General features: G+C 41.9%; 1 protein-coding gene across 1 annotated transcript; it reads right to left on the bottom strand.

The window, feature by feature from the left end:
- Nucleotides 1–18,091: 18,091 nt before the first annotated feature.
- Nucleotides 18,092–21,382, bottom strand: LOC306735884 (gonadotropin-releasing hormone II receptor-like; the record flags this gene model as incomplete). Its single annotated transcript, XM_079217453.1, is given in 4 exon segments — nt 18,092–18,573; nt 19,300–19,504; nt 20,712–21,329; nt 21,332–21,382. Coding segments are annotated over 4 exon segments (1,356 nt in total).
- Nucleotides 21,383–22,626: the final 1,244 nt, after the last annotated feature.

Raw genomic sequence — 22,626 nt, forward strand, 5'->3', positions numbered from 1 at the left:
AACTCATCAATCCATCCATTAGCTGAAGCCGCTTATTGTGCATTGAGTTGGGGGCCGGAGCCGATACCAGTTGGGAAAAGGTGAGGTCCACTCAGGGGGCAAAGGTCAGGTCACCAGTCAATCAGAGGCCAGGCCAGTCAGTTCAATACAGTTCCATCCAATTGATCAATTGGTGATCAATCAGTGATGGAAGAAGTATTCACAGCAACACGCCAATGTACACCACAATGTAACAATACTACATTACTAAGTAAAAACATCAAGAGTTTTAAATTAGTACTCAGTATTATACTCATTGTGCAGAAAAGAAATAGGGCTGATGCTGCATTTGAATATTATTTCGGTTAACTATTTGATATACCGTCGTATCATTTAATCAATAACACAGCATCATATTTAAGATACTGATCATTTGTTTCTTTTGTAAAATCCTAATCTGAAAAGTATAGCTGTCAATAGGACAATATTGGTTAATATGGAGAAGCATAAAGTAGCAAAAAATGGAAGTACGTTCATATACCTCAGAATTGCTCTTGATCAAAGCGCTTTAGTAAACTTACTGATCATTCTTTTAGTTATCATTCAACCACGGAATTCAATTCAATATAAAATAGTGTAAAAGTATAATTTAAAGTATATTGACAGACAGTATTGAGTGAGCAAACAGAACCTTACACCAAGCCACACAATATACATCTATACAAAATAAACACCTGTCCATACAGCCGAGTTAAGAGTCAGGAGTTCTCCATGTGTTGGAAACTTCCCAGGTGACCATGCTTCTAATGCACTGGTGATAAGGGTGAGCATGTTATCACCACTGCCAATGCCTGTACAAAAAGGCTGGCACGTTTATTTTACAATAGCCTCAAAGCACAGGCGTAAATAATACCAATAAAAAACGGTTGGATTCCAGTTTCAGGGTGCTGGTGTTGTTCACTGTGATGGAGGTCGGGGCCACTTTCATATAACCTTGTTTTGTTCCTACTAAAACAAGTTAGGATGACCTCTGTGAAGAAAAGTCCCATTGTGTCAAACATTGAGGCTATTTTGACATAAATGTATCCAAGTCTTGTGTCGGCGTTGTACAATATGTTCAACGTTATGCCACTAGATGGCAGCAAAGCACCAAATAATGTTGTTGCTCTATGTTGTCACAATATCTCTTTGCTCCACATCTCTTATCTGCATTGTATTTATTCATGCGAGGGCCTGCATTGACTTTATTGTCTTTGTTTCCTCTCTTGTGCCTGTTTCGCAATCCTTGTACCTCCCACCGCTTAGACAAATCTGCCTTACACAAATCATCATCATTCAATATGTGCTGGTTTGTGAATGGAGGCGGTTTGTCATTTCTGCTACATCACATGTGGCACAACAATGACACCCGAATACTCCTTTAAATTCTTATGGCATCCTTGTGTAATGGGCCTGCTACATGGAAAAACACGTTCTTAATTTAAGGTTGAACTGACGTGTTAGTAATTTCAACATTAGTTAATTATTAAAAATACTTAACTTCACTCACAGCCAAACTTTGTACAGATACTCTTAACATATAAAGCTATGTTAAATATTAAATAGCAAATATAGAAAATATAGTTACAATAAGAAAATACAACTTTTAATTATAATTTTTAGGCATAATATACATATTTTTTTTCCCTTTTCTGTGCACTATCATAAACCAATATAGCAGTAACACATATATGAACGTATGATCTATGTTCCCAAGGGTTTTCTGTATATTATACCTTTTTAAATTATTCAAATAGGCCTTGTGGTTGAGGAGATAATCGGAATTTAGTATGGGTATATTAACCATTTTGATTTTTGGAAAACAGGGCTTGATGCCATAAGTTAATACTTCAGCGTAGAGCAGGTGATTTTAGTGGATTGAATTCCATGTGAAAGACTTTCTCCAGGCTGTATCCGGGACTATTCATTCATGAAAATGCCGTTAAACAATTAAAATAACTTTACAAATCAAGAGAGTTTAGACTTTCGGATATATCCACAGAGGAAAATCTTTGCTTTTCAACACTGTTCGCAGCAGAATTAAGGGACATGCAAAAGCCAATGGGAGAAAATAACAAGTGCTGTTATTGCTGCGTCACCTGAGGGTCGTACTGTCCCAGGAAGAAGGACGAAATGGTTCAATAGGAAAATGAACCGTCTCGGCACAGCAAGGCGATCGATGACAGCAACGGGAGGGGGTCAAAGGGACGAGTCCATCATGGACCGAAGAATACGAGCACTTACAGGTGATGTTGCACCGTCAGACATGATAATGGATTTTGTTTTCCCTGGACATCGATTTGCATAAACCTGCATGTGAAGAATCGTCCATCTGTCTCGGCCAATATCAGGAAGCGTCCTGATATTGGCCGAGACAGATGGACGATTCTTCACATGCAGGCATCCAAAAGGAGTAAGTCAGCCATGACGCACCTGGTCACACTTCTCACTGACATTATTGTATATGGGGACAAATAAACATTTAAAAGCCAAATGGAGCATCAAAGTCGTTTTGCAGTTTGAGATGTTCTTCTTAATATCGTCCTCTTGTGCAGTTTCTAATTTGATTTGCAGTCACAGCAGGTACATGTCAACATAATTATAAAGTAGTAATAATAAATAATAATAATAATAATACATTAATTTTATATAGCGCTTTTCAAAATGCTCAAAGACGCTTTACATGGGACAGAGACAAACAGAACAAAAAAAAAAAAAGAAAGACAATAGAGCAAACAAAACCGGGCAAGACCACAGAGCGGCGTTAGTACTCGCCAGCGTACCCGTTACCTAGCAACGTTTTGTTGCTAGGTAACGGGTACGAAATAAGGGTACGGGAAAAAGTGTCATTTATAAAGGATTATAAAGGAACGCAAAATACTCTTCAAATCACATTTTATATTGAAATGTATGTTCGGAGTTTCCTCCTTAGGGTGGCCGGGCTCAGCCTTATGCTGTGTTCACACCAAACGCGGCGTGAATTATTTGCGCGAGTAGATTACATGCAAAGTCAATACACAGACGCGATAGGTTGCGAAGACGCGAAATTTCTGCCGGAGCGGCGCGACTGACGCGTTTGAGGCGGCGCGAACAGTGCGTTTGACTTCCACAACAAGTATAAAGCAGAACTAGTGGTTATTACTTCCATAGTCAATAGCGGAAAAGATATCTCTTTTTCACGGAGAGAAGCGACGGCGATAAGCCACACCCCCTTTGTCGCGGCGCGATTTTTCGCGTTTGGTATGAACTCCCTCTCCCTTTGCCTGGTTCTGGTTGTGTGTGCCTTTTCCAGGTGGATGCTTGCCTATTTTATATATTGTGTGGTTGAGATCTGTAATGGATCACTTTGAAGTGTCAACAACATTGTTACAGCATGTTTTACAACACAAACTTGACATGAATGATAATAATTTATATAATAATAAATGATAATAAGGAAATTTGCTGTGAGCGCCGCCATGTTGCTGTGGCATGTTTATGTTAAATGACCGTTCAATTGCCCTTTTCCTTGTCGGAGGCAGTTTTTGCAATGAATTGCAGCAAAAATAATATTTATCTATATTTATATATATATTTATGACATTTACTTTGGGGTACCATAACATTAGGACATGAATATCGCATGTCGCCACTGGAACATTATGGCTCTAACTTAGCTGTCAAGGGCTAGCATTGGCTAATTCACTCGCTAACAAGTAATACGCATTTTTCAATTAACGTTTAACCAACATATTTAGCATAAAAAGACTCATCAAAACATTTACTGCAATGTGTTTCTTATTTAAAATAAATAATGCAATGTGCGCGAGCCAGAACACAAGGAATGTACTGCTATGCTATCATGTTTTTAGCTAGCACCCGCCGATAAGTCTTCATACAAAACCGTGAAACTGAATCCCCTTTACAAAAATGATAGGTATTTGTGTTTTGTGCCCTTGACATGTCACTTATATACCTTAAACAACAGGAAAATATATTTGAGGCTGGCAGATCTCGAGGGGAAGTCCTAGCACGCGCGCGTTCAAGTCCAGAGTAGAAAGGCCAATCCACAGCGCTGCACTGCCCCCTACTGTCCATTATGCTAAGTCACACTTCCGAGACAGTTGGTATTAAATGGTCTGTACTTGTAAAGCGCTATTCTAGTCTTCCGACCACTCAAAGCACTTCAACATGTCATCATTCACCCATTCACACCTATTCAAACACTGGTGGCAGGAGCTACCATGCAGGGTGCCACCTGGTGATTAACTAACATTCAGACACACATTCAGACACCGTAGGCACAGCTATGGGAGCAATGTGGGGTTAAGTGTAGTAGGTTATTAATCTAGTAGGTTATTAATCTAGTGGGTTATTACTGTAGTAGGTTATTACTGTAGTATGTTATTAAGATAGTGGGTTATTAACCTAGTATCTTATTAATCTAGTTAGTTCTAGGTTATTAACGGACATGGGCTAGCGGAGCCGGGGTACGAACTGCCGATCCTCTGATTGAAGGACGAAATCAAATAAATCAATAATCAAATAAACAACAAGGGACCATACATTTTATGTGTGTTAGACACTCTCGCTTAAAGCTTTGTATTTTTGAAATCAAGAGTTTGAGTGTGAAAGGAATTTCATTTGGAACATCATTATCTCTGCTAAGAAATCGTTTGTTGATGTGAGTGCCTCTGAAACAAGAGCTTGTAAGTATCTAATGGTAGTCAAATACCAGAATGTCCACTATTTACAGACACTAAGCGTGTTTTCAGGAACCTTGACTTCCATCTTATCGGAGCTGAAAGCAGTCTTGCTCTTAACAATTTAAAAATAACTCCCCTAAAAGGTGAATTTAAGAAATTATGTTAAAATCGGGAAAATAACCTCAGACCTCAGGGGGTTAAAGAACTGAACATCATAATAGTTCAAGGATGCATTTTTGATGGCGGTCAGTCAATCTCTTGTGAAGTTGTCCCTGAATGAAGCATTGAACCACACTGGCTCATTTAACTGGTCGGGTTAGGAGTGTCAATTAAGTAACTGAAGAAACATGAAATCAATTTGATGATCAAAAGATAATCTGGCAATTCTTTTGTGTTCTGTTTGTGCATTTATTTTGTTTGCCCAACAAAAACATTACATCCAATCATTCTGAATCCCCAGATTAAGATTAAGAACCTCAAAATGTTGAATAAATCACTACAAGTAAACCATCCACTTCGACTCAAGTTTACTTTTAAGTATTGTATTTTGTGCAAGTATGCAGAAAAATAACAGATAACACTGCACCAGCTAAGCAGTGCTCAACAATATCCCTTCCCTTCCCTTTCCATCCCATGGCTGACTGAGCAAAAGTAGAATAAGTCTTTTCATGAGTTATGAAAGTGTAAAACTGACGGGGTTATGTTCACGGAACTTGAGATAACAATTTCAATAGTATTAAGCTGAATAAGCAGTTTACTAACTTGTTCAACTCTGAGTGTTCAGGTGGTTTGCATTATTTTCATCATTACAAACAATGCATGCTTGGAAGTCTGTGAATATGCGGATCATTCAAGAACAGTGAGATAGCGCTCTGCTAGTTTATGGACGATATAAGAACAAATCAGTGGTGGTTTAGTTTGACGAGCTGGGTGGATTCTTTGACAGGCAGCGCCTGCGAAATGGCGTGGATGTATGATTGGTCAGTGGTCCAGCGTGACCATTAACATGCACTGTGATTGGTCAGTGTGTCAACAGGAAGCTACCTTGCAGCAGAGTCCTGCTGCTGCATTTTTACTGCCAGCACAAGAAGAATTCAAGCTGAAACGAGAGAAGTTATGACATGTTTAGTGTTTTGCTTGTTTTAACACTCAATGGCTGAAGGAGGAGGCGAAACAGACTTGGTGGTGGATTTACTTTATGCCTTTCTCATGGAGGATTGGGCATGTTTGCAGTGACGATCCTCACTGAAGCGCAACGATGAACTGATCAACCACGTCATTGAACTGTTGGTTAATGTAAAGTAGAGAAATAAAACATTCGATGAGTTATAATAAACGGTTTAATTAAAGTTTAAATGGTGATACAGTGTACATAGACTCAGCTGAGGGTCTCCGAGCTTCCGCTCCACAGACCGTTCCTGTCTCGCTTCAGCTCAAAGACCTCGAACAGGAATCTACAATCAGGGCCCTGTTTCTCGTACCTGGCTTACTGAGTTAGTGGGCTAATTGTCAGGATAAGATGACGTAGGTCAGGCTTTCTCGGTTTCTCGAAGCAAGCTTAGATAAATCACCATAGCAACACATCCAAAAATGTAAACCTGTTCCCGGGCAAGCTTACTGAAATTCACTGGATAAACTGGACACCCCCACCGGACAAAAAAGGCAGCTCACTTCCTCATTGATGAAGGAGCAATATTAGTTATATTAGTTTTATAGGGAGAGAGTTCTTCCAGATCGCCAGGATCCATCCTTTACATCATCATGACTTTATGTACGCGGCGATATAGATTTTGCCGGCAAGAAATAATTTATTTACGAGAGCTTCTCGAGCCGCGGACATTGATCACCACAGACGCAGCTGATCGCCCGTCTCAGACACAGACTATCAGCCGCTGCATGCAGCTGTTCTTAAGTTTATTTAGCTCTTAAGAAACTTATGGATGTGTTGAAAGCACTCATAATTATATGACAGTGCTATTAGTACACCATACATATCATTATTGTAGAACATGATTAAGGTGATCGTGATGAGAATACAGAGAATCACACATAATTTATTTTCACTGCTTCAATTGATTGAATTTCTGATTATGAATAATGCATACGTACTGATCCGCCCATACACATATTCAAACTCATATACACATATATAGTACATGATTCATACGCGCATACAGTACATATATCCTCATAAGTATATATTTATTCGTAAATATAATCTGATTGATTTGGGTGATGAAGCACTTCGAATTTGCCGATACATTTTCTCAACACTGACGCACTTAACTTGTCTGATATATTTGTGACGCTTATGACTCGCAGCGGTCGCTGTTAAAGTTGCGTTCACGGCAACAATGTTGCAAAAACGTTGGAATATTCGCAACACGTTTGCTGTGAATGATTAAGGTATTGACTTCCTCACATGCCTTCATGATCATCTCCTGCTTCTCAGCAGAGAAATAAAAAGAGGTTCCTCTGAGTTTATTGTCCATTGTACTGTTAGAACATCGTGGTGTCAGTGCTCCATTATTATCCCTTCTGAAGAGGAGCGGGCGCATTTATCCAGATGACTGACGTCTGGCTAGAATTAACGAGACCGTTTCAGCGCGGATCAGCCGTGAAGAAACCCAGATAGCCTGATGTCAATCATCTCGCTAATTTAAGCTGACTTTGTTTAGCCAGGTACGAGAAATAGGGCCCTGGTTTTAACATCCCAGCATTTTGGGCTCATTCGCCTCATTGGTTAATTTCTACGGCATCGATTGGCTAAAAGTCCCACAGGGGCGGAGTCTCTCTTTGGCGTAGGTTTTGAAGATGGCTCCCTAAAATTCCTGTTTTCCGGTACGTGAAGTCCTCACTCCGCCCTCCTGTGTTTACTAACAAAATATTTTACCTAGAAGGAATTGTTATTCAGTTCTATTTGTTACAGCTGATGAGAATTGTATTACAGTTTACAGTCATCTTCCCACAGAAACCCTTCCCCTTCTTCCATGCATACCTGATAAACAATACTCCATCTTAATCATTGTAATGTACACATAGACATCATTATATACAGTACATGTAAGTACATGTATCTAATTTTGACAAACTAAACTTTTAAAACACTACAATTCCCTCTCATGATACTATTCCACAGTATCAAAACATTTGTAAAAACTCTTTATTGTCACCCACAGTGCAAACATCTTAATACATTCTTGTGTCATGTACCTGTGGAAGAAAAAATCCCCTCCCTCTCATGACAGTGTAACATATACTGTCACAATAATGCAATATATATCAGCGTGGTTCTATTCATCACACAGGTAAAAAATCTTAAAATCAGGAACCGTTTATGAACATTCTATGTCTGCATATCTGTCTCCGTGTATGTGTGTCTCTAATGTTCTTGGGGGTGCTGGTGAGTGTCTCACTGTGCATGCCGTATGAACCCTGATGCCCTGCTCCTCTAGGCAGCTCCAACTCTCAGCCTCTCCTCACACTCATTCCACTCGCACTTCTCCTCCCGATCTCTGTCTCCTCGTTCATCTGACTCCACTTTCCTCGTTTCACCATCTCCAGCAGCCTCCAATCTCCAGTTATCTCGAAAAAAAGATCAGAACAGGTTCAAACACTGCATCATGATCATTTAAACTCAAACCTCAGTGTGTCGTTCTATTACTAGAGTTGTATGATACTCCTTCATACTACCTGCACCCAGTGGGTCGCAGCTCTCTGATGTGACACCTGGAGTCTCTGGTCTGACGGTGAGGCCTTCTCGTACTGACAGTAACAGGATGGAGGCCGGTGATGAAGTGACAAGTGTAGCTGTGAAGGAAAGCTTAGGAAGGAAAGGTTAGGAAGTACAGGGAAGTCCCTGGACTGGGCTTCGGGCTGCACAGGATATCTGACTCAGATTAATAATTTAATACAGTTTTTCTTTAATTGCGTCTCACAGTTTCTTTCTCATTTAATCTCTCCTTTCTTAATGCTTTCTCTCTGCAAGTCTCCGCCTCTATGCCACCACTAACCCTTCTTTACTTCCACAATCCTTCTTTCGCTTTCTTTTTCCATTTTCTTCTTTATTCATTCTAATGAACCAAATATTGACATCCTATGACTGTCAATCCTCTACTCCCAACTTTCCATTCCTTCAACTTCTTCACATTCACATCATTTCCCAACCTTAAAAGATATATACGAGTGTTTCTCAAAATTATTATCAGTAGTAAACGATGTCACTTGTGAAGCCTTTGCAACTTCAAACGGCCCTACCCAGCGTCCACTTTCAGAATCCAAATCATTTGTTGACACGTATTTTTCATGCTAAATTTTGCCATAGCAGGTGGTGCATAACATTACACAATAATAACTCAGAGTAAGAGAGCTCATTCAATTTACAATTAATATTTACGAAATCATATCAATACCTCTTCTGTGCAAACACTCACCCATACCAGTCACCTGGCTTCTCTGATGACACCTTCACATCAGCTGGTGTCTGGTTGGATCCTGTAAGACAAAAAACTCAAACCTGATTGGTTACTTAAAAAAAAGAAATCTCCTCAGAGTTTGATCTCATTCGATATCTTAACTAATTTAGACTTCCTCGTCTGATTGGCTCTCTCGACTACCCTGTAGTTGTGGGTCATAGTCTGCTCCATGTGAATGTGTAATTCCTAAATATGTCTCACCCTCCTGTACGTGTTTGAATGCAAAGTGTATGTGTGCGCCATTGTCGGACCCGATCATTCTTGGAGCGCCATATCTTAGTATCAGCCGCTTGACGACTGACTGTGTGTCTTCTTTCTTGCAGGGGATAACTAACAGTGTTAATCAGTGCTAGAATATTTCAGGACTTAACTTAAATTTGAAAATAAAAATGTGCAAACTGTGTGGCCTTTTTGCTGTGGTTAAGGTTAAGTTTTAATACATCAATGGTCTCTGTGAAGTCAAACATGATTTTTATTTCATATAAAAAGAAAAAATGTAAGGTAAATAAAAGTAATTGTAAATTAATAAAGCAACCAGGAAGATAGAAATAATTGCAAATTAAATAATAAATGAAGAATTTAATTAAATGTTAGTGCAAGCAATCTGACTCAAGAGAGGAAAAGTGGCGGAGCTTGTAGTCACCGGAGGCACTGCGGGGCGCACTTCAAAGATGGGGATTAAACTAACGCCGAGGGGCTAGATCAGAACGCAGCAAAGACACATCTACAAGTCCGGAGAGGCAGCCGGTAAGAGTGGCGAACTTTAGAAGGGACGGACTTTGCTGATGATCACTGCCACCACCAGCTTGATTAGTGCAAGCGCTAAATACGCCACGGGGCTCCGCAGCCCATTCACGTGTGGCAAAAGTGAAATGTTTGTTGACATGTTGGTGGAGGCACAGCTGGGGACTGTATGTGGTGATGTAGGTTGTGTGTAGACAGAATGCACGGCCGCTGGATCACGTATTGAAAGTGTTTGCTTCCTTTTTCTGAAACAATACCGTGGATCTTATCCCATTTGATTCAGAAAACATCCAGGAAGAGTCTGGTGTAGTGAGGTTTGGAATAGGGTGGGGGTAATCTAAGGGTGGCGGGGGATGGGCAGAGAGCACTCTCTCCTCCTATTGTCATCTTATCTTGTGGGGGACTGATGTGCACCAGTCCTTCTATTTGCCATTTGAAGATGACATCATTGGTTGAATTTGGCTTCATGTAAGGAATGTGAATGTAGAAATAATAAAAATGCCCTATGTGTCTAATGTGTAAATGTGGTACAAATTCAGGTTATGGGGAAAAATGTTTCACACTGCCAGAGCTGGACAAAAGAAACAATTCCCACTGCAATCAACTTGGACAAAGGGAACACACTCTCCCACTGCAATTGAATGCTTACATTACCCCTCCTTGTCCACTCTTACTTCCTGTGACTCCAAAAGCATGTGGTGCCACGTTTTTACCTTCCTCCTCTCTCTCTGTCCATTCTTTTTTGTTTCATTATAGTATTAACACATTAACAACTGAACGTCTCCATTTGTGCATTTCTGTTCCAATTCGTTATAATTTCGTTATCTAGCTATCTTGCTGCTGGCCTCCCGCTCAAGCGTTGTTTTACTAATTTTAATCTAGCTATCTAGCACTGAAAACCCTGCTTCAACATCTCTTGTCCTTCTTCGCGAACACAATTAAACAAATATGTGCCTGCTCCAAAAAACTCTGTGTGATCTGCAATACTCCTGGTGCAAAAAAAAAAGCTGATTGGCTTTCGCAACTCAGCGTCGTGCGAATTCAGCGTCGGGCGAAAAAGCGAAAAAGCGAAAAGGCCAATCTTCGTGAGATAGGCTTTTCTGCTGTTTTTGTTTTGGCAAAACTCCAAAAATCGGTGAGTCGCCAAGAATCTTGGCCGTGGCGCATGCGGAAGTGTACCCTGTTAACGCCGTAACGTAAACATTTCCATGAAAGTACACGCCATGTATTTAATAATGACGTTTTATGTCTGTGTACTTTGTACTTTTGTACAATGTGAAGTTCTCATGTCTCCCCATAGTTTGCATGTCTCAGTGTCCCGGGCGCTTCACAGCAGCACACTGCTCCTTAATTAGTAAGGATGGGTAAAATGCAGAGAATAATTTCCCCACTCTAGGATTAATAAAGGATTAGAAAAAAGCGAAGAAAAATCAACATTCCCCCCTCACCTGCAATACCTCCGCGCCCCACTAGAGGGTCACGCCCCACAGTTTGAGAACCACTGCACTAATCCCTTAAACAGGGAGGGGCCAAGCTCCCTTTAACCTTCAGCAACTGCAAGGTTTCAGAATTGATCTGAGCTCTCTTTTTATCTCTATTTAAACCCATCTGTGGCTTTAAACAGCCATGTGCTTCTTTTTCAACATCTACTGCGCTGCAATTGAGTTAACAAGGAGACACTAACTGCACTGCCATTGCTTTGAGTTTCTTTGTAGAGAGGGGTTACAGACACTTAACTCTTTCATTAAAATATCTGCCCCAGTCAGCAGGAACAATCCTGACTAACCATGAAATTAATTAACCAAATCCTTCTTTCTTGCTTTTACAGAAAACAAAATCCATCTGATATTTCCACCACAGATCAAGCTTCACAGCAACAGAGAATGAATGAATGAATGAATAAATAAAAGCAAAGCACTGCAGTGCAATCCCCCGAGCCCTCAGCAGTCAGATAACGAAGCACAGCCTAATCGAATGCAACGATTATTGTTTTTTTGCCAGTCGAAGGATAGAAGACTACTCCAAAAGCTTTAGGAAATCAGTCAATTAAATTGTATCCTTTATTAATTTTGAAACTATTTTTCAGAATGTGTGTTATTTTGACTCTCACAATAGATTACCTTAAGGTTACCTTTAGCGCCGTAGTAGCACTTTAGTAGCACTTAAATGGCACTTACTGGTAGCACTTTGTGGTTTAACTTTATTGAAGATTGGAAATTGTACTTTCTTGATTCTTGTTATTCTGAGTTTGTACTCATGGTTGATTTGCACTTATTGTAAGTCGCTTTGGATAAAACTGGAATGTAATGACGTTTTACTGCAGCACATTTGACCCTCGGCTGTTTTCCTAAAACTGTGTTCTTTAAAAAGAAAAAAGAACCCTCTAATAGCGCTAAGAGCAGAATTGACCAATCATCTTCATGCGTCAGCGCACTGAAAGTTGCTTGTACATGTTGGGTCAATCAGGGACGAGTCTAAAACCCAATGAGGGAGATCAGCGTTCAATTTCTTTCAGAAATTTTCACAAGAACATGCCGCTGCGAAGCCTCTGGATGCAGTTACACTGCCTACCAGGGTGGACCTGACATCCAAAAGCCCAATTCACCGTGAGTCGTTTAGACATAGATGGCGATCATCGGCTCAAATGTGCTCTCGCATCCTTTATCAGTCAAAGTAATAGTGGTGTTGTTACCGTCTGCTGCTCTATACATTACGAGCCTAAGAGGATAAGGCTGCATGTTTTCTCGATAGGACCCAAATGCAGATGGAGCGGGAAGACAAGGTATAGGTGCTGAATGGGGCGGAGCGACGGGAACTCAAAGCTAAAAAAATATATATTCAAAAAACACGCAATGGCAAACTGAGAGGACGACGATGGGATGGAAAGAGATGTGGGACGGTCAGGTGATGGGGGAAGAGGAGGGAGTGACTGAGGGGTTGGATGGAAAACAACATTAAGGAAGGAAAGGGCTGTGGATGAAGAGGAGGGATTGAGAGACTGAGACCTGCAGATGTAAACCTTTGAAAGGGTTGACTTTCGGGGCCTTGTAGTTTGTTTTTTGGCCAAATATACTAACAACGCATTTGTGGAGACAGGCTGAATATTCACTGGAGCAGCAGAATCAACTCAAAATACGCAACTGTGTTTAGGGCAACAGAGGAGAGGTTGTCAAACCGTGAGAGTCGTATCTTCCGCTTTACTCGACAACATAACAAGGAGCAGGCCGGTTAGCAGTTGTCAGAGTTTCTCTCCAAGGTTGAAGTCCACGCTGACAGATGTTGAAAACCCCTGGCATCGAAATAATAGGCTTTGTGTTTACACACAGCACGTGTTAGAAGCATCTCTTCATGGGATTTGTTGACAAAAGAAAAATTGAAAAAACACCACGCACACACTCAAGGACAAACCATGATTAAATGCAACTTCGAATATGACTGTAATCTGACTTGATTTAATCCAATTTATTCACAGAACCTCAAAGTGCAGTTCCTGATAGTGTTGACATGTGTGAAAAGGTCACGATAGATTCCACCTTGTCCCGACCAAACCCAGTTACCAACGATCGTAGCTCCCTGCGTGCGTCTGTAAAATGGGGACTGCTGAGATGTGCCCTTCACCAATTTTAGCTATCTCTGCACTTTATCTGCACCAGTGTTTGACAGGAAAGAAAAATGCATTAGTCTGCTTTGGGTAAAGTAGTTTAACTGCATATAGAGTACCAAGTCTTCAGCTGGGGGAAGCAGGTTGCTTTTGCTGGCACAAGCAAGATCTTTGTTGGCACCTCCTTCTGAATTCAAAGCTAAGAAACACGCGCTCAAATAACTCCATGACCAAATGCATTTCCACACACTGAACAGTCAGTGTTTAATTTATTCCATCAACGCCAGAGGTAAGACAGTAGGGCGTCAGTACTGTTACACATCCTGGTGCTCCTACTGTTGTTTCTGTACAGGGAGAGCAACGGGGGCTGTCAGCGACAGACGAGATTAAGCCTCATCAAACACCCACAGCCTCATTGCTCTAATATGCATTCAACTGGAAGTTCACACGGGCTGCATGTACGCAGGCTAATAATATCTCAGTCGGGAGCATCATCTGAGGGTGAGCGGCGGTGATTTCACCAGAGGCCGAAAGATCAGAGCAAAGCAGTCGGCTGATGAAAGCGGCTCGAATACCAATTGAAATTGTTGACAGAAGAAAGCAGTATTCACACGGACCACCGGTCTGTAAACTCTGGACCGTCCACACAACCCCTGCACACCTGTGCGGACTAAGGCTTCACGTCAGGACATCGGCTCGGCGGCTCCAACGAGGCAAAGCGTGCACGTCTCCTTGCCTTTTAGCGGGCAACAGATGCGCACATCTGTCCCTGCGAGCTGGAACGACTGGGATGCAGGTTTGAGAGGAGGAGGCCCGTGTGTGTGTGTGTGTGTGTGTGTGTGTGTGTGTGTGTGTGTGTGTGTGTGTGTGTGATGATGTTTCCCGTCAGACGATTGTGCTCCCAACGCCGGAGGAGACGCGATAGGAGCGGACAGGCCCGGGAAGGATCAGCGAGCAATGAATGAGGTGGCGTTCTCCGGCCGTGAAGAGGCGAGAGAATAATGTGGGCCAAGTCCTAAACAATGTAAGTGATAACAGTCATCAAACACGCTCTATTTAGATGTCCGGGCTGAAAATGGGATGAGACTGAAAATAGCTCCGGTATTGTGATACGGATACAAGTGACAAACCGGATTAGCGGCATTGTCGTGAGGGACCGCGGCTGTGTGTGTCGTGCTTTACGCTCTCCCTTTAAGGCAGTGTGGCTCAGTCATTCTTGTGGGTCAGTCATCTTGCTCGTCACGACAGAAAACAAGCCCTTGACCAGATGTGCTGACTGCTCCGGTAACAGGGACAGGGCTCCGGGGTCTCCAGGGGACTCGGTGGGACCGGTTACGAGATGACGAACATCAGCGATAAAATGTTCTGGTCCCCTGAGAGACTCCGAATAACACTTTGACCATCCACTTCATCCTGTTCACAGCCGTGTCACAGCAACAAAAAAAACTATACTTCACTGTACCTTGATGGATGTATTAGTTTATACTGCTGTATACCATGACTTATGAAGTATTATTAGAAATACTGAATGGAATGAAATAAACAGTTTGACTTGCTCTGTCCAAAGAAACAACATATGCCTTCCATAACCTGTAAAGGTGTGTCACGAGCCAACTGGCAATACTGTACAACTATTATTTGTGTTGTACATATACAGGGAGAGACTCCATGGGCAGATAAAGGGGGTTGGACTAAAGATGAATACATTATGCTTACAGATGCTGATGCAGATAGAGATCAAAAGCAGCTTTGGGCAAAAAAAATCCATAATAACCTTTCGGCATATTGCAATTCAAGTGGAAAACTAGACTCCTGCACCTGTTTTCAGGCTTTAGAAAATCTAACCAATCACAGGTCATTTGAAGGAGAGAGCAGGTTCATATGGGTTGTTATGCAAATTAAATATTCAGAAAGCTTTCCTGCTGCAAGGGTTGCTTGCAGCATTGGTTTTCTGATTACTGGTCGTGCCAGACGCTACACTCTGATCCGAAGCCCAAAGCAATGGTTGGTGCTGTAGTTCGGTTCTACTGGGAACCTTTGAACACATGTTCAAAGGTTCCTACCAGACTACCAACTGTTGATGTGTTCATTCGCCCATCATGAAAACATACTAAATAACTAAATTGTCAAACCTCATGGTTTATTACATTAAGCTCTTCTTAAATCTGAACTCAACTTATAAGACTTTCAGCATCACACTATACAATGTATAGGTTGTGTCTGATTCATGCCTTTGGGACGTGGTGTTGTGTAGGGGGAGCGTCACATGCTTTGATCGCTCCGTTGTGTCGCTCCGTCTGTCGCAGCGAATTCATCTCCAGCGTGTTTTGAGTTCTGCATCATTGAACATAAAGTTGTGAGGTAGACATGTTGGAGCTGTTGAAGCCACCTGGGGCCGGCTGGGACATCAATCGGATTTTTACTCATCCATAATAATTACAGTTTTACAATTAAATTCATAATCAAATCACTACGGTTACAGCTTAAATCCACATACATTACAATGATGTTGTAATATAGTTAGTAAAGCTCCTAATGGGGTTACGCTATACCTCAGCCATTTACCGCCTGTGAAGACTCGTTTATCAGATTATTCACTCATTAAAAATCCTCCAGTGACATCGTTCTTTTTTTGTTGACATTTATTTTGATACATTTGATGGGCATGTTTTTGAAAATTTTAAACGACAAAAAAATGTCTTTGCATCCATTTGCACTTTAACCCAAAACACTTGAAAAGACCTTAATAAATCCTCAAAAGGAAGGTGAACCACATCCCTAACCAAACAATAGGCCGATTGTTCCATTAACCCAGTGGTTCTCAAACTGTGGGGCGTGACCCTCTAGTGGGGCGCAGGGGTATTACATCATTTGTTTTTGTTTATAATCCTTTATCAAACACAGAGTGGGGAAATTATTCTCTGCATTTTACGTTGAACATTGAACGTTGTTGTTATTATCTTATATTCAGTGCATAACAGGTTATTTGCAGCCACAATAGGCAATTTGTTTGCCAAATAATAGATATTTCTTGCACAGATAGAACTTTATTTGCATTGTTCTAACAAAGTGATTGCACATGTTATTAGTTTTTGTCTGATGGAGTAATCTGGTTTACTTGAAAGTGATTTCAATTTTCTTCATTCTATTATTTGAAAAAGCACGGAAGGAGGAGTCACAAAAAGTTATTTTAATAAAAATTCAGCATGGACCATTTTGTTGGGGCATGAACATTTTTCTTCCTCCAAAGTGGGGCGTGACAGAAAAGGTTTGAGAACCACTGGGTTAACCCATCAGAACAGAAAATGATTAGACAACAATTTCGAAAACCGATTCAACATTTTGATAAATTTTGAGGTAAAAATAGTCGAAAGTTACTTTGTTCCGTGTTTTTTGCAGTCGTACATGTCATTTAAAAAAGCATCAGCTTGGAAACGGTGATGTGCATTATTCATCAAGTTCTTACATTTTATGTAGCAAACAATAAATTATGAAAATAATCACCAGATTAATCAATGATAAAAATAGCTGTTAGTTGCAGACTGGCATCACTTTATCAACTCTTTATTAGTTTTGTTCTGATGTACAGGGGAAATTAATACCAGTGAATCCAGAGAAATTGGATAATAAACAGCTGAAATTTTTTTCACATAATCCAACCGATGGAGTCCAGTAAGACGTGGTGGCAACTGTAATATAACCCATGGCTTTAAGAATGTATTTTAATACTGTAATCTGGATTAAAAGTGAATGCAGTAGGACAGGTCCGCCCTCCAGAAGCTGTCCTGCATTTTCGCCACATTATCCCTGCAGGCAGTTATTTCTATATTGTTGCACACCGTAAAATGCAAAATACGACAACTAACAAATTCGTTTCCAGAGCATTGCTTACGATGAAAAATCATTTCAACCTTGTTTTCCAGGTGTGCACTGGAGTAGCATTAGGAACTTTCACACAGGGCATTTTTTGAGCTGCTTCCGTTTCCAAGGTTGTGCAGCACCAATGCTCACTGCCACACGATCGACCTACTGGAACACTTAAAGGAGATGAGGCCCCCCTTAATGTTATTAGTAACATTGAGCTTTTCCTACGATGACACAACGGAGATGTGATCTTTTTTTCCTCAGGGAATGGACTCAATAAAGCTGATGAACTTATTATCTTCTTTTTTATTGGCTACAAAGGAAAGCTCTCAGCGACATCCTCCACCGCCATCTGAAGCTTCTCAACGGACACGGAGGCAGTGTGTGTAGCTGCACGCGCGACACGCCGAAGCTGTTTCCACAATGGCAAATGCATATTGTAAAGAACGAACTCATCTCGGAAAAGGAGCCACACACAAAGCATCAAACAGCTCTGTGTCGTATTGGTTCATAAAGACGCTATGCAGGCGCTAAGTAAGATGGACAGCCCCAAAGGCGACACACACAGAGACACGTCAAAGTGATGGATATTTTTGTTTAAGGTTTTCAGACTTATTCTGCATGCACGTTAAGGTGTGATTGTGAAATACACATTTATACGTCAAAACCTTGAATTAAAAGGTGAACCAGCGTGTGAAGTCTACTCATATCGTGCTCTCAGCACTGAAGTGGCACGGTTGTCCGCCTCCCACTCGACTGGACAGAGGCCTGCCGTCAGAGGATCTGGACTCAGCCCGTCCCCAGTCGATGTCCTTTTCAACGGTCCTCATCCCTCTCTTAGAGGGAAACGCAGCGGCAGAGCGCTTCATCTCCCGGTCGCACATCGGCGCGGGTTTGTGGTAGCAGCTCCTCAGCCCCTTGCGGAAGCGTATGGTGAACAGGCCGTAGATGATGGGGTCTAGGCAGGCGTTGAACAGCCCGAAGATGAACAGGATGTGGGTGAGGGAGTGGGAGACTTTGCCCTCCAGGTCGTCCGGAAAGAACCAGTACCACAAACCCAACAGGTAGTACGGAGTCCAGCAGACTATGAAGCTGATCACTATGACGATGCTCATCTTCAGAGTTCTCATTCTGGCTTTGGGGATGTTGTTCTTGGAGCAACGGAGATGCGGCTCGTTGGAGGACACTGGAGGAGAGAGAGAGAGAGAGAGAGAGAGAGAGAGAGAGAGAGAGAGAGAGAGAGATGGTGTTAATGGATGGATGGCATGTTGAGCAAGAAACGTGGTTATTACAGGGTTTATACACATTTTGACCAATGGATTTCCATGACTTTAAACCAAATTTCCATGACCAAACATTTAGTGAAATCTGGGTGTAAACAGTAAAAAGTGAGTAAATGTAGTATTTAAACTAACATTGAGAATACAAAGTATACAGTAAACCTTAAATGACACAAATGAATGAGACAATAGTTTGATTAAAGAATAAACATTTATATAGATGCCTGTATGTATGCCTGCTTATATTTTGAGCGTCTTTCTTTCAAAAGCATATATACATATATATACATATATATATGTATATATATGTATATATGTATATATATATACATATATACATATATATACATATATATATATATGTATATATATATGTATATATATATATATATATATATATATATATATATATATATATATATATATATATATATATATATAACACATTTCCATGACTTTTCCAAAACTTTTGGGATTTAATTTTTTTCAAGGACTTTTCCAGGCCTGGAAAAACCATTTTAAAATCCAACTACTTTTCCAGGTTTTCCATGAGCGTAAGAACCCTGTTATTAATGTATAGGTCTTTTTCTGACCCACTCGGGGTCCAGAAAAGGGCTCAGCCGTGAACTCACAGCTCCTTGTCGTCATCCGTTTGGAGATCTGGATGAAGATCCTGGTGTAGCAGATGATCATCATGACCAGCGGCAGCAGGAAGAGGCAGGAGAAGGTGAACATGTTGTACGCCGTTTCCTGCCAGTGGGTGATGAAGCTGCCCCTCGTAGTGCACTGGGTAAAGTTCGATGGATATGTGATCGTCACATTATGGAAAATGAACATCTGTGGAATTAAAACGGGAAAACATAAGGATAGCTTTTAGCTGTCATGCGGTGCTTTCTTGGCCTCGTTTGTTCGGCAGAGGTGTGATGGAAAGATTAAAGCGGTATGTTGGTTTGACCAAATAGCCCAGCAGGGGAATTGCATTAATGTAGGCCAAATGCCAGTGTTTGATGGTGTGTAGTTTATTATAATAATGCTTTTCTCCCCCAGCCAACTGTCCAAAAGCAAAATATCCATGTGACTAAGCTATAAGAAAAATATTAAAGCAACAGCGAATGTGTATGTGTTTCTGCTTGAAATGAGATTATCATTTTTTTGAGTATTCATTATAAAAACATAATTGCAGATTCATTTGCAATCATTTCAAATGTAATCTATTTGCATCTGTGTTGATATTGCAGCAATTTCTGATTTAAACTATTGAGCATTTCAACATGTTGCCATTGGATGTATTCTGTCTGGAGATTGGATTGCACCGGATCACCAGCTTTTTATTTTCCCCTCATGAACCCGATCAACATGTTACATGCTAGACTGCCAAATGCCCCACTGTTTACAGTGGGGCATTGATACAGTTAGGATTAGGGATACCCTTGTGGAACTGATGGAGCCACTAATCCCCAACACCGACACCATTTGGGGCCCCTGAAACATGCCGGTTGTTATTGCATCACAGCATACGAATTGCCATATTTTATGTAAATGCACAGAGAATGTAGAGAGCATGATGAAGCGTGGATATAGATGTTTCATTTCCTCTAGCATGGGTGGAAATAACTGAGATAATGTGTGCAGATCCGATGATCTGAAGACGTGGAGGAACACTTTAAACTTCTTTTAAATCGCTTCTTGAAATCCATTTTTATAGAATTGCTTTTAAGTGATGTCGTCCTTTTATGATCCATTATGCTGTTCTTTTGTTCCCCTGGTTTTGTTTGTATATTTTATTTATTTGTTTGTTTTGGTTATCGTAGTATTCGTTGCCTTTATGGTAAGGTCCTTTTTGTTTACTGATATTTAAGTTACGTCTTCTTTGCTTCTCTGTAGAGCACATTGTGAACTTTGTTTTTAAAAGGTGCTATATAAATAAAGTTATTATTATTATTACCTGAGAGAGTGAGAGTTCACATCATCTCCTAAAACCCACTTCTCTCCGAATTCCGTCTTTGACGACCTGTCTAGTCCAACCGGTGTCACCTGGCCTTACCTGAGGGATGGAGAACAAGGCGCTCAAGGTCCACGCCACCGCCAGCATGTCCCGGTTCCTCCTGCGCGCCATGCTGATGGCCAGAGGGTTGAGGATGGCCGACTGTCTGTCCAGACTGATCACCACCGTAACGAAGGCGCAGGAGTACATGGCCTGCAGCTTCAGGAACATCAGGAACCTGCAGGCCAGGTCTCCGGCCAGCCACTGGACGGTGATGTTCCACACGGCGTCCACGGGCATCACGATGAAGGTGACCAGGAGGTCGGCCGCAGTCAGGTTGATTATCAGCACGCGGACGTGGGATTTGCGCTTGTTGTCGTTGGCCGCCCACAGCACAGCCAGATTGCAGAAAGTGGAAACGCCACACAGGATGAAGGTGACGATCACTCGGACTTTGGCCGCCGTGGAAAAGGTGGGCAGCTGCGGCGCTCCGCCGTCCGCCGCCGTCCGGTTACAGTGGGGAGGAGACAGCCAGTCGCAGCCGGAGCTCAGCTGGTACGCCGTGGCCGCGGGGTCACAGGAGGCGTTCATTGTTCTGACCCTCGCCAAGGAGTCAGCGTCTGTCACGCAGCTACATGGGAGGCCGGCTGCGGGAGGGAGATAAGGAGAAACACATCTATGAGCCTTTTGCGTGAAGTTGGTGCAACATATTCATCTGCATGGATTTGCATAAGGAGGCTGAGAGAATAGTTCTGAGCAATAGAGTGGGTAGGTCTCTCTCTCTCTCTCTCTCTCTCTCTCTCTCTCTCTCTCTCTCTCTCTCTCTCTCTCTCTCTCTCTCTCTTTCTCGCTCGGACAGATGCTAAGATTGCCCTTTGTGCGCATGGGGGTCTCCAGACTAGTGGATTTACACCAACACCAAGACCTGGCAACCACGCTACTCACACTAAGGACAATATTCTCTTTTTGGATAAAAGAAAACATAGTTGTTTGGTATTTGTGATCCATCTGTGATGGTGAAAATTGCAATAAACAACATTTAAATAATGGCTTAATTAGCCCCCCTAACAATGCAAAGATATAAGCAACGGACAAGTCTCACCAATAAATGTAATTATTACTATCTTGAATTAAGTTTGGTGTCTGCGTTTGATATCAGGAATGTTTAAAAACGATAGTACCATCAACGGGTGCCACAAAGGTTCACATAAGAAAACACTGCACATTGTGTATTTATTTGACACAACTCCTCTCGCTTTTCTGCAAAGAAACAATTCAGCACAATATTTGTAAATTATTAATATATAAATACAAGAAAAAGCCAGAAAGAACTCACATCTACGCACGTGTTGTGGTGGAGCGATGCATGTCCCACATCAGAGAGGGATGCAGAAAAAGAAATACAAAAAGTGCAATCCTCTCTCTGGAAGTCAAACCCCAGACGCTCCTTGTGATGAGCAGGGGGTTTATGAGTCTCTGGTCCTCCCAGTCTATGGTCCTCCCAGTCTATGGTCCTCCCAGTCTCCGGTCCTCCCAGTCTATGGTCCTCCCTCCCAGTCTCCGGTCCTCCCAGTCTATGGTCCTCCCTCCCAGTCTCCGGTCCTCCCAGTCCCTGGTCCTCCCTCCAAGTCTCCGGTCCTCCCTCCCGGTCTTACCTCCTCGTTCCCTTCAGGAGTTCATCAGATCCCGTGCTCGCTCTCTCTCTCCTCGCGTGCGCGTCCGTGCGCTCCGCGGGCGCGCGGCTCCGGAGCGGTCTCCGCATCCCAGGAGCGTCAGTTCAGTGAACCCTGAGCTCCGGCAAAGTTTCTAATTGTAACCCTGGCCGGAGTGAATTTGATGAGACACTGCAGCCCCGAGTAGCGCCACCAAACCCGCGCTGTATAAGCGCAGTAATGATGCGCTGGGAGGTCACGCGACTGTGCAAAAAAGGGGCTGCACAAGATTACAAGAATATTCGCAGAATAAACGAACGCAA

This window comes from Taurulus bubalis, assembly GCF_910589615.1.
Source record: "Taurulus bubalis genome assembly, chromosome: 4".
NCBI lineage: Eukaryota > Metazoa > Chordata > Actinopteri > Perciformes > Cottidae > Taurulus > Taurulus bubalis.